This window comes from Kogia breviceps, chromosome 2, assembly GCF_026419965.1.
Source record: "Kogia breviceps isolate mKogBre1 chromosome 2, mKogBre1 haplotype 1, whole genome shotgun sequence".
NCBI lineage: Eukaryota > Metazoa > Chordata > Mammalia > Artiodactyla > Physeteridae > Kogia > Kogia breviceps.
Window position 1 is genome coordinate 125,731,975 of NC_081311.1, and position 13,445 is coordinate 125,745,419.

Genomic DNA, 13,445 nt, shown 5'->3' on the forward strand with positions numbered 1-13,445 from the left:
GAGGAGAATATGTGTTAGTTCCCAACTTGGGGCCAACTCCAAACACTCATTCCTCATCTCCTGGCCTTGTTGCAGTTTTACAGCCCAGTCTATGACATCCTTCACAGCAAAAGGAGTTAATAAAACCACATTCATTCTCTTGTTCAGGTACCAACTTTGGGAAAATGTTCAAACTCCCAATTTGTCAGAGTAGAAAGCTGGGGGGTCAAAGATGTTTAGCAACTTGCTCAGGGTCACACAGTTTGTAAATGGCAGGGCCAGAACTCAACCAGGTCTTATGATCCAGGCCCAGAGCAGTTTCTGCTTCCCACAGTGTCACTTTCCCTTCTTATGTAATCCTAAAGAAACACAGTCACTGACCTCTTATCAGAGAGCCCGCAGGAGATGTCTGTAACCTGGGATAGGCGTTTTAACCAAAGGACAGTGAAAGAGTCCTCTATTTATGGCTGACAAGGTACAGAGCTTACCTGCACTAAGGTTTAGAGATAGAGAATTAGAAGGGAGCACCTATTGGCAGAATGATTATGTACTTATTTTCCTTTGCCTGGGAGTCTTACAGCAGCCCCTTGCTTTCATAACCCCATGATTTGATAATTTTCCAACAAATTCAATTTTGTGTTTGGACCGAATGGAATATGCCATAAGAGACCATAGCATCTTAGAACAAACATGAAATGTGGTAAATAAGCTGATGTTTACGCATGGGCACTATATTAACTGTTCCTGCACTTTGCCCCTCCATTAAGTTAACTGCCAGGCCTGGGCCATTACAATCCAGCCTTGTTCCCTCAATTACAGCCACACATTAACTCCGGACATTCCAAGTCTTTCTAATAGCCGTTTTCACGGAGGACTGTGAGCTTTCCTAGGAGTGCCTCCCCTCCTTTCTGTTCCCATCTTGAGCCCCCTCTGCTACTTGCAACTCTGAGTTCTGAACAGGCTTATCTCGAAGCCAGTCGGGATCCCTGTTTATGATGCATCCTCAAACCCAGGCATCCGCTTACACGAGAGCCCTAGTTAGAGATACATATTATACTTCTCTCCTTTCAAAGAGCACATTTGCTGCTTGCTGGGGGCTTTCTGCCTGATGCAGGGGGGCGAGGAAGGAGAGTTCCTTTGGGAGCCGATTTAGAGTCGCTTCTCATTGGAGGGGCTCGCTTTTTCCTGAGCTGCCAGACGCTGCAGGCTCAACTGAGGCGCGGAGGTGCAATTCAGGCTGGTGAAACAGTGGAGGAAGGCAGGGACAGGCGGGGCTAGCGCGGCTCTGCAGCGGATCACAAGCACCAACACACACACCGCTCTCCCGCCGCCCCCTGCTCGAGCCTCGCTTCATCTAACCGGGGCCACAGAGACGCGGACAGGGAGTGGGGGACCAAGGAGCGGAGAGGACAAGGCAGGAACCGTGAAGCAGAGGAAAACCTGGAGCGGAGCTGGTATTTCACCTGAGAGTCTGACCCGCATCCCGAGGCTCAAACCCCCTACAGCTGCACTGTTGTCGCCTGCTGGGAGAGCAAGGCGCCAAGGAACCCTCGAGTCCCGCTCCCAAGTCGTTCTGTGCCCGGCGCGCCAGGAGCCTTCTGGTGGGGGGCAGCGCGGTGCCCTCAGGAAGGTGCGGAGCTTGGGGGACCGGCATTGGCGCCCGTCGTGGTGCCCCAGGAAAAGTAGGGGCGCGGAAAACCGCCTTCAGGGCAGAGTGCGAGGCCAGGCTGCCGCTGCCGCCGGCCGCGCCGCCTTCTGCGCTCTCGCCTTGGGTGAGTGCTCGTCTTTAGCGCACCGCCGCGTCTCTGCAGCGCTCGGGGGCGGCCTGAGGGCCCCGGTGGCGCCCGCGGAAACTCAGCGGCCCGCGGACGGCAGGCGGACGCGTCTCCGGAGTCCGGAGCGGGGACTCTGAGCCCGGAAGGCGTGGGTAGGGGCTGCTGAACCCGTGCCCGGCAGACATGCCTTTGGGCGGGATTTGGGCCAAAAGATAGGAGGCGGGAGCGCCTGAGGGAGCCGGGAGCCGTCCCGCGGGGCGGGCGATCGGGGAGGGCGGGCAGGGGGGGGAGGGTCTGGTCCGAGCAGCTAGCGCCGCTTCGGCAGCCCGGCGAGTTGGCCATTAATCTTAAAACAGTCAGTTTGGGAGCGCTGCGGGATAGTCAGGAGGGTTGTGGGAAGGCAAGAGGGGGCCCCGGGATGCCGCTGGTGAGGGAAGAAAAGAGAGGCCTCGAAAAGCTTGGGGGCACATTTGCGCTCGGGTTCCTGGTCCTCGCAGCCCTCCTGCCTTGAGTGTGGGAGAACACTTTTTTTTGTTTTAAGACTCAGCGTGGAGAGAAAGCCTTCGTCCCAGGGGAGGAGAGGCGTCTGCGGGGGGCAGAGACCGCAGCTACCTGCCGGGTGCGCCCCCCCCTCGCCTCAGGCACGCCGGCGTTCGTCCCCCCTTTCTCTCCCGCTCCCACCTCCTCATTGGTGCTGGTTTGCAGCGCTCGGCTCCTGCGCCTTCGCTTCGCGTTTGAATCTGGCTCGCCCCTCCGTATTATGTCTGCACTCCGAAGGAAATTTGGGGACGATTACCAGGTAGTGACCACCTCGTCCAGCGGCTCGGGCTTGCAGCCCCAGGGGCCGGGCCAGGGCCCGCAGCAGCAGCTTGTGCCCAAGAAGAAGCGACAGCGGTTCGTGGACAAGAACGGCCGGTGCAATGTCCAGCACGGCAACCTGGGCAGTGAGACGAGCCGCTACCTCTCGGACCTCTTCACCACCCTGGTGGACCTCAAGTGGCGCTGGAACCTCTTCATCTTCATTCTCACCTACACCGTGGCCTGGCTCTTCATGGCGTCCATGTGGTGGGTGATTGCCTACACTCGGGGCGACCTGAACAAAGCCCACGTCGGCAACTACACGCCCTGCGTGGCCAATGTCTATAACTTCCCTTCGGCCTTCCTCTTCTTCATCGAGACCGAGGCCACCATCGGCTATGGCTACCGCTACATCACCGACAAGTGCCCCGAGGGCATCATCCTCTTCCTCTTCCAGTCCATTCTCGGCTCCATCGTGGACGCCTTCCTCATAGGCTGCATGTTCATCAAGATGTCCCAGCCCAAGAAGCGCGCGGAGACCCTGATGTTTAGCGAGCACGCGGTGATCTCTATGAGGGACGGAAAACTCACGCTCATGTTCCGAGTGGGCAACCTGCGCAACAGCCATATGGTCTCCGCGCAGATCCGCTGTAAGCTGCTCAAAGTAAGTGCCACCCGCCCCCTCCCCACCTGGCGACCGCCAGCCCTCAAACCCGGGAATTAACTCACCTGGGAGCCACCCTCAGGCTCCTAGTCTTGCCTAACGCCACAGGTAAACTTCCTTGTTTGGGAGCTGGGGAGGGAGTGGAGGACTGGGCAAAGAGAGTACAACTGACAGTTCTGTTCTTTCCCCACCTACTCTCGTGCTCTTATTTTATTTTATTCTTATTTATATTCATCGGATGTATTTGTGTCACTTTCTGGACTAGTAACGCCAACGGAGTGGTGTTGGCTCCTGGACCTCTGAGGTACACGAGTGCCCTATTCTCCTTCCTCCCCTTGCTGCTTTGCTCTTTAGAGAGCTTTTGAGTTGTTGTCAATAGGCTACTCCAGTAAACTTGAAGTATTAAAACTGAACAGCTTTGAGTTTGAAGAAAAAGGTGCTGAAATTGCTTTAATTTTCACTTAGGGCTTTTCTTTCTTTCTTTTTTTAAAAAATTTCCCCCCCCTCCAGTAGTATTTAGCAGGTGGATTATTCTTTCAGACCCAAGGACATTTATTCTAACTCTATCTGTGGTCATCTTTTTTAACAAGTACACAAACCAGAGAAGCAGTTTATAAAGTGGAAAAACAACACCTGGTTGTTTTCAAGTTTTATTTTTACCAAATATTTTCCTAGAGAAATATTCTGTGAAAGCGTGAGTGCTTTTCCTGTAGAGTCTCTTATTAATTTTATTCTTAATTGCCTGTTTCTATGAAGCCTTTGTCAATTACAGATTTCACTTGAAGCTTTTCAGCATCCATTAAAGAAGATTGCTTCCTACCATCAGCAGTGTAAATGCTAAAAGAAATTGCTCATGGAGTGATTATTAAAGCAAGGTCCATCTAGTCGTTAGAGGGCACCACTACAAACAAGAAGAGAAGCCCACTCTAATCACTCACCCAATTACAGTCTGGGAATGAGGGATACAAGCCCAGTTCTCTATGTGTTATTTACAATCCATCTTTTTGAGAGATTTGCCTTAGATAGTTTTCAAATGTTCACAAATTGAAAAGATGACCTCAATACCGTCTTAAAAATTTATCTGAGATTGCATGGAAAAACCATAGCCCCATTCAGAACTTAGCATTAATAAAATGAAAATCTGAAATATTTAAGTTGAGATTTTGCCTTTGAGATTTCAATTTTACTCTACAGGTCTCTATCACTTTACACAGCCTCAGTTTATATGGTAGTTGAAAGTGGTCCAATGTGCTTTAAAAAAAATTTGGCTCTTGTGTCATTTCATTACTCATTTACAAGGTCTTATCCTAATTATTCTTGACCATCTTGCTCAGTATAGTGTTGGACTTAAAGCAGCTCAGTTGTCCTGTCACTCCACATCATATGCATATTTACTATGCTACAGACAGTGAACAAACTAATTGTGTATAGCTTACTGGAAAATTTTCAACCTGGTTCTGCTGTATATGTTAATTAAGATAATGGTGAATAAATAATTTGAGTAGATCATATTCTTTATAATTAACTCCAATGGGCTGCATGTAATTTTAAAAAAATTTAACTTAGTATATCATGCTATGGACCACATTTGAATTGAGTTGTTTGGATCAGGCTAAACATGTTGTAGACATGTTTGTTGCAGGGGTGTTTGTTGTATGTGCCTATTTCTATGAATAGAACAAGATATATAACCTCTCTTTTTAGGTTAGGCCTACCAGCAACACTTTGTAAAGGTAGTGCAAAAGTCTCTGTCGTGGAATCCATGTTCATGTGTCAGTTTGAGATTTTTACTGAAGAGTAGTTTATCATCTTGATTGGTGTATTGGAAACTTAAAATTAGACTTTCAAGGTCAGTTATTGCTGTTCTCTAGTTTTTCAAACATATAAATACGTTTATTAAAACAAATATCTTTTTGAGGAAACATATTTAGATGTTTTTAGACTCTCAAATTTTATTTTAACAAAGTCAGAAATAATTAGAATTAATCTACATAGTAGGTTTTGTTTTTTGTTTTTGTTTTTTTACAAAGTTGTAGTGAATCTGAAGCACCCAGTGTCTACAGTGGTTCAGGACACTGATAGTGATTTTTATGCAAGTACCACATATACCACAAGGAGTGTCCTGATAAAACAAAAAAAAGATTTCTACTGTTGGCAAACTTGGAGCAAGGTGCTATATTAACACAAGGTGATAAAAACATCTAATTAAAACAATATGTATAATGTTCTTATAAAATTATTTACTTTTGATTTGTTGGGAAGATGTCAGTGCTAAAAGTAAAAGTAATTGGCATGTGGAGTCAATTTATATTTAAACAAAATTATGGTGAAATTCTGTCCTGCTTTTTTTGTGAGGGGAGAGGGTTGATCAGTGGCAGCTCTTCATCCAACCAGTTACTGTAGTTTGCTTGAAGTTGATTTGTCCTGTAGCCATGGTGATTAAAATGAATTCTCATAGCTCTTGTCATTTCCTTAGGCTTTATTTAAAAGGAGCCATGTTTTATTAGGAAACTAATAACATTTGGCAAAATCAGAGGGAAGATTTGCCTTTAATAAGTGACTCTCATTTTCTTTTAGGGACTGAGATGCAGTCCAAAACAGCCAACTATATTTTTAAAGAGAAGCTTTACCAAGATCTTAAAACAGTAATATTTTGCTATTGGTCTTATACATCCTTACTAAATATTATTACACATATTCAGTTTCTTCTTTTAACCCGTGTTTGACATTTTAAATGTAAAATTTATGTATCTTTAATACAGAGAAATACATAAAATTTTAAGGCAACAAAACCATAATATTTAATAACAGTAATTACAGTCTATATGAGTTCTTCCTATTACCTAATTTAATTTCATTTATACTTTTCTATTGCTGTTTTCTTATTTGCTGAATAAAAGCTTATTTATCAGTATTACTATAAGAATTATATTTGATGATTTAAAGCACTTCTATTCTTGTAAAGAATAGAAAAGTAAGAACATGCATATGGCTTTCTAATCTTTGCTACTGTGAAGTTTTCTGTGCATTTGTTTTTGAATTCTGTATCTTGATGGAAGTTTTTCTCTTATAACTTCTCTTTTAATTGTTGTTAACTTATATGAAAGCAAATTTTATTTAAACTCTATTCCTATGTTCCAAGCTTGCAAATACTGAAATTTATTTCAATATTTAATTATAGATCTTCCAACTTTAAGCCTGGAGCAATCAGTCCTTTTTCTACTTAGAAAAAAAGAAAGCAGATTAAATAAAAATTTAAGAATATAATTGGAAGTTATTCTTTAAAATTTATAATGTTATTATGAATACAGCTATAGAAAGCTCTTTTAAGATGAATGTTCTTTCTCTTTTCCTCTTTTCATCCCCATGTTGATGTTTTATTTGAATTTTCAATTTATTTTAGTTGTCTTTTTTTTAACCTAAAATATAGGAACTAATGAATAGCACGGTCTTGTTAAGTTAATATGACATCCAGTTTAAAATTTTAATAAAAATGCCTGGATTAAGGAGTTGAGACTAATGGTTGATACATTGGACTGTGTAATTCAGTGTTGGGTTTAAAGGATTTGGAAATCTCACTCCTTCCTACAAATCTAATACTATGGTTGACTGGTCTAGACTTCCATCTTATTAGGGAAAGATTTAAACTTTTTGATACATTATTCAAGAATTTGCACACTTATTATCCAAAAACCATCACAGTTACATGTATACGTATGTGTGTGTGTATATACATGTAGACAGTCAAACCTTATTTACATAAAGTAAACATAAAATCAATTATTGTTAGATCCGTATTTTGAAATTAAGAGGTAAGGATAAATTTTTCTCACAGAAGTATAATTTTATATCTTCATATTTTTATTCATGGCATATAGTCATCGTCTTCCTTTCTTAGGATGTCAGCTATGCAACCCTTAACTTTCACCTAATGAAAGGTAATGATGCCCAGTTATCTTCTAATATATCACATACATTATTTTTATACTCATCCTTTCTATTCTCCATTTATATGGATACTCAGAATTGGATGCTATCTAGATTCCTCATATGAAGGTGATCCAGTGCAGATGCAATAAGAAACAAAATTGCATCTGCAAAACTAACAAGCTAGTCATTCTCTTCATATATCTTAATATTTTGTTAATCTTTTAACCACAGTGATTCCTGGGCTGCTTGATTCCTGATTTTTTTCATATATTTATTAGTTTGTCTTCATTCCATACCTTGCACTTTAATGCAATTATGGTTTTGACTCTATATGACCCTATTCTGTATGACTGACTCTTTTCTCCTATTGGTCTTGGTCAATATGCACTTCAGTTTTAATCTTGAGATCATTAGTTATCTCCTTTAAAAAATTAATTCACAACTGAATAGCTCTTAAAAAAAACTCTTCTTCTGAACATCATACAAGTGGTTAGTAAAAAGATTCAAGGAGTCTAAGACTGAGTACCCCAGAACTCTTGGGGCTAGATCTTATAATGGTCAGTGAGTTTTTTTAGGTGGGTTTATTATGTCTTAAAACAAAAAAAGTACAGTTGATATGTAGTCTAGCTTTGCTTTCTCTGACACAAGTACTGTAATTCTGTAATAGGTATAGAACTTGGGTTCTTTTTAAAGACTATAATTACTATTCTTCTTTTAAATAGTAGTAATATGTTGTTTTGTTTGTTTTGTTTTTTATTTTTAATATGGTTCCTGAAAAGGATAGGGTGGCTTGTGCTCAGGGGAATACAGTGTGAACAGAAATAGGGACATAAAGACCCAAAAATAAACAGTAGTAGGTAAGAACAAATGATGAAGAGAAGCAGGAAAAAGCACTTGATGGATTTGAGGGTGTTTGTTTGCTGAGTAGGAGGGGCATGTGCAAGTAGGGTTACAAATCCTGTCCACAGTTATTATTATAAATTCCATAAAAAGTCCTCAAGGAATTATAAAGCTGTTCTTTCATTTAAATAGTATAGAAGCCTCACAAAATTTATTAGAAGATAAATTACATTCCATCTATAAGTTACTTTCTTTTCATAAAAGTGAACATATTTTTATGTGATAATTGGCTTAGCATTAAAAATCTTTATTTTAGGTTTGATGTTGGTCATATTTTTTTCCACCTGAGTATTGATGGAATTTCAAACTTAAGGAGTCAAAAGAGGGGAGTTCCCTGGTGGCGCAGTGGTTAAGAATCCTCCTGCCAATGTAGGGGACACAGGTTCGAGCCCTGGTCCAGGAAGATCCCACGTGCCGAGGAGCAACTAAGCCCGTGTGCCACAACTACTGAGCCTGCGCTCTAGAGCCCATGAGCCACAATTACTGAGGCTGCGTGCCACAACTATTGAAACCTGTGTGTCTAGAGCCCGTGCTCTGCAACAAGAGAAGCCACCTCAACGAGAAGCCTGCGCACCGCACCGAGGAGTAGCCCCCACTCGCCGCAACTAGAGAAAGCCCGCACGCAGCAACGAAGACCCAACGTAGCCAAAAATAAATAAATAAAATAAATAAATTTATAAGAAGTCAAAATAAATGTACAACTGTAGATAGTCCAGATGAAATTCTTGGTCCACACTTTCTTCTACCTGACTTTAATTTTGGTCTGAGTCCCAAAATCATTGCCAGAAATGCTTTGAGTCACAAGGCATTGTTGTTCTTTATCCTGGTACCTGCTTTTGGCTCATTTCCAAATTTTAGATTCCACATAGTACTCTGACCTCATTGCATGTAATTTTATTTCTGACTGCAGCATATATTCAACACACACACACACACACACACACACACACATTGCACATTTAAAGAGGAGAAGTGACATTACAGATAAAATGGTGGGGAGGTGGTAGGCAAGAAGGGCTGCCCTCTCTGTCTTCAACTACGTTTTCCTTCTTTTCCTTTCTGGACCACTGGCCCTCATTACCTTTTCCAGTAGGTACGTGTGTAAAGTGGTGTGGGGGTGGATCAAGCCTTAGAATATTATAGAAGTACATCTCAAGAGTCAGATGTTAGAGATTAAATTTTTTTTTTCAAAATTCCCCTAGCTTTCCTCCGAGCTAGGAAAGAGCACAATGGCTATAATTAGAATACAATAATGGGTTGGAGAGATGGGAGAAAGGCAGCAAAGAGATTGATTGTATTGGTGAAGTGTGTCCCTGCTGAATGAATGTGGGCAACTGATCACAAGTCTCCCAGAAGGAGGATGGCGAAATGTGGATCTACTTATGCCAAGGGCAATTCTAAATGTGTATCCCAGAGTGGGGTGTGTGTGTGGGTCTGTGTGGGTGTGTGTATGTGTCTTTGTCTTTGGATACATATGCTACAGTCCTTTATCTGTAATAAGAAAGCTATTTGTCTGTAAAGTACATGATGATAATAATCCCTTCCAGGCATCTGAGACTTTTGATTCCTTTTCCACCTGTAGTCAGAAGTTGTAATTTATTATCTTGCAGGCCTTTTTGGACTCTAATGGAGTTCAAAGTCATTTGATGTTAGCTGCTTCTTTGAAATTAGTACATGTGACTATAAAATGAGGCACAAACCTTAAGTTCTAGACATACATCCATGTGGCCTATAATTAAAGTGTGTGTAATAGAAATACTACATTTCAATAGCAATATTTTTATTACAAAGAATAACTTAGAAATTATGCCAAAATCTAAATTGCACACAATCATTTCAAAATATCCAGGAGGTTCTACTTATAATGCTTTTGGACAATAAATTTAAACAAACTTTATGCCTTAGAGTTCCTTGATTTTTGTCTTAACTCTCAGAATTTACTATAATGCAACCGACCAGAAAGTCTTTAAAATGGCAGAAAAATCTTTATTTCCTTCCCCAAAATATTTCATATAATTGATAATAAAAGTTGTATGTTAAGTTATTCTCAAGTGCTAGTGTTTTCAAATTATGTTCTAAATTTTTAAGAATTACCAATTTTCCATGAACTGTTTTCCCTTCCACCTTTTCCCCACTTATTTATTCAATAGTTTCAAGATTTTAAATGATTATTTCATCAAGTAAAGTCAACCTTAGAAATTTTAATAATTTATTGCATCACTCTTCACCTTAAGCAATTGTTTAGAATTGTTGTTGAACTCGACCGTATCTATTTACATATTATCCAGGAAAAGATCATGGTTCTGTGTTCCCTTTTGGAATTAGGAGGCTTATAGAACCAGAGGAGATAATGTAGACCAGGGGCAAACTGCTCTACTAATGAAAGATTTCTTCCTTTATCATAATTCTTAAGATGACATAATAAATAAAGGTTAAATTGGTTTTTACCTACATATTTTTATGCCTATTATCAAAATTTCTGGGTGAAATTTGGTAATTGGTATCTAAATAAGAGAACTAGAAATGGATGAAATATCATTGCTACTGATTTATTACATACTCAAGGTACAGATCACAGTTTAATTTTATAAAGGCACATCCATGACTCCTCTTTTTCCTTTGTATCTTTTATGTATGTGTTACAGTTCCTTGAACAAAAGTTCTCTAACTCCACTAGATTATAACTAACATAGGATTCTTTTCCTCCCTTGCTCCAGAAAAATCTCTGGAATTGCCCCAGAATTAGAAAAGCCTAGATTAGAATTCCTTGTAAACCTAGAGTAGAATGTACATGCTTCTGCAAATGTGTTTGGTAGATATATGTCAGGTTCTGGAATATCGTATTTGGCTGAGTATTGATAAGATAACCTTGTTCTGCCCAGGAGCTCAGACTTCAAGCAATTCCAGTGCTCCAGGCACCTGCCAAACACCCTTCCCTCCTCTAAACAGAAAAGCTTTCTCTTTAATTCACAGTGAGTAATAGGCTTCCCAGTCTATTAGAGAGTCAGAGAAGCAAACAAAAATCAGGGAGGTAAGCATATTGATAGTTGAAATATCTGTTGGCCTAACAAAAAGGAAGAAGACGTGAAAGATAAAATTGTGGATATATGTAGTACCTCAGTGTTATTTAAAGTAAGATTAAATTTATCCACTGGAAAATAATTTTTAGTGACTATGTAGGGGATTTCACTTATCGGAAAAAGATGTAAGTGTGGAAAACATCTTTCAAAGAAATGAAGTATTGTTTTCCCCGTAGTATCACAAAATAGGTGCAGTTGTCAACTTTGTTTCTACCAAGACTTGGATAGGATATAAAGCATTTGGGAAGGGGTATAGGCATAATTTTGAGTATATGGAACACATTTTTTAAATCGGAAGATAACGTGGAGTCTGGAACGTTATGGACGTTAATGGAACAGATTCATGCATATTTAAGTCTAAATTACCTACATATGAATTAACTGCTTTGCTAAAAATAAAACATTTCTTATTCTAGGTTGGCATTCTCCTGATAGCCTATCTGTTTCTAGGCCACTTCTTTTTCATGGGTTATTGAATAAGCAGAGAATAGAGAAGCTAATGGCTACTCTAAGAATGAGGTACAAGTATAAATAACAAATATATAATTAAGGATGATGAATTTTAGCCTTGGTATATGTATATACAAATTAGAAAAACATATCTTCTTTGGGGGAAATTATTTTAAAATAAATGGGAAACTGAGTTTAAAAATTATGTTTGTGAATATTTTTATTTCATGCAGAAAAAGCAGAGCTTAGAATAGTTGGTAAAATGACCCAAATTCTGATCATTAATTATAAATGTCAGAATACCACCTTGTGTTTATATAGCACCTGTTTCTTAGTAGGTGAGAGAACAATGACCCAGGATTTTTGTTTTTATTTATTTTTGTTTTGTGTTTGACTCTTATTTTGTTACATTAATCAATACATGTTATACAACTGTGTATTTTCAAAGATGCTGGTCTCATCTGTATTTTACCAATTTGAGAATATATATAGAAAGATAAATGAATTCTACTGGCTTAGAAATGACTAGCTTTCTCCAACATTGGTTGTTAGAGCTGCTGTTTTTATTTTTGTACCATCAGGTTTTTCCATGTTTTTTTTTTTTTCTTGTCAGTAATCATTTTCTTCTTCTTTTTAAATTTTTAATCAACTAGTCATAAGGCAGAGAAGAAAAATAGTCTCAATATTTTCATTGGATATTTTTTTCTACACAAATAAAACTCCTGAGTATCACTAATTACAAAGTAGCCTCTCTAATTGACTAGTTCTGCTTTTGAGACTCTGCAATTGCTGCGGTAACAATTTGCCACCAACTTGGAACTCTTGGTTTTGTTTTGCTGTGGAGGACAGCTTACTAAACCGTAATTTTCAGTGTTTTCAGGCTCATTTTCAAAGCCAGTGACTTTCCGGGAACTCTGAAAGTAAGGATTTTGTCTTCAGTCTACTGATTCATTGGACAGACCAGTGTTGCAGAGTCTGTATTGTTTATTAAATTTGCTTTGCAAAGAGTCTCTTAAAATATATTGGATTCTTCCAAACCCCATTCAACCAGCAGCAAGCCTCCACCCTGATTTTTTTAACCCAGTTTTTATTTTACCAGCATCATCATATAAACTTAAATATTTGCTAATCGTGATCCTTATAAGTAACATATATGAAAAATGAATAGAAAAGAAAGATAAGTTTATTTTCATGGTTTGCTAATTGTTAATAATTGTATTTAATTTTTTTTAGCATGCAAGCAGTTTGTTGAATTAAGCTTTACAGTGATTTATACTGATACTGAGTGCCATGCCATATGAAAGTTTTAGTAAACTACAAGTTTGTCTAATACAGATTCTTAAAACTGCGTTTTGATTTAAAGAAATTCAGTTGAGCACAAATTTTCACTAATTTTACAATTCATAAAATAAATAGAGGAATAACTTTAATGCAGTTTATTACTAGTAGTTCGAAAGCCACTAGTTAACAGCATCTGCCTTTATTTTTATTATGTGAGCTGTTGTGTACATAACATTATTCAGTATGATAACATCTTCACTATTCTATTCTAGTTTCTATCTATTTGTTACTTTTCAAAGGTCCTGGAAAAATAAATTATTATGTTTGCTTTGTAATAATGCAATAAATCTGTTTTTAAATTATGATCAACCTTTTTTAGCTTTAACAAACTCTGTAAGAATTGCCTACTTATTTGCTTTGGGAGGAAAAAACATCTGGCGTGTAGTGCATTATCATTTAGTGATTTATGTCAAGCAGAAGCACATATACACTTAGTTCCACAGTTTGTGTTAACAGCCATTGTTGGACCAGGCATTTCTCCAAAGCTCATGAGTTAGGGACTGGTAATTATAGTAAGTCGTGTATTAT

At 39.3% G+C, this 13,445-nt stretch overlaps 1 protein-coding gene across 5 annotated transcripts in view; it reads left to right on the forward strand.

Annotated features, from left to right (window-relative positions):
• Positions 1-1,161: 1,161 nt before the first annotated feature.
• The window catches only part of KCNJ3 (potassium inwardly rectifying channel subfamily J member 3), a 188,799-nt gene continuing 176,515 nt past the window's right edge, over positions 1,162-13,445 (forward strand). For 4 of the 5 annotated variants that reach the window (XR_010839114.1, XM_067026049.1, XM_067026048.1 and 1 more), the window contains exon 1: positions 2,044-3,216. Coding sequence is in view for 4 of the 5 variants with exons in the window: in XM_067026049.1 (XP_066882150.1) it covers positions 2,515-3,216 (702 nt within the window). In the remaining variant the exon portion in view is untranslated. Of the gene's footprint in view, positions 3,217-13,445 lie in introns of all 5 variants that reach the window. The other variant, XM_067026050.1, reaches the window with a different exon arrangement.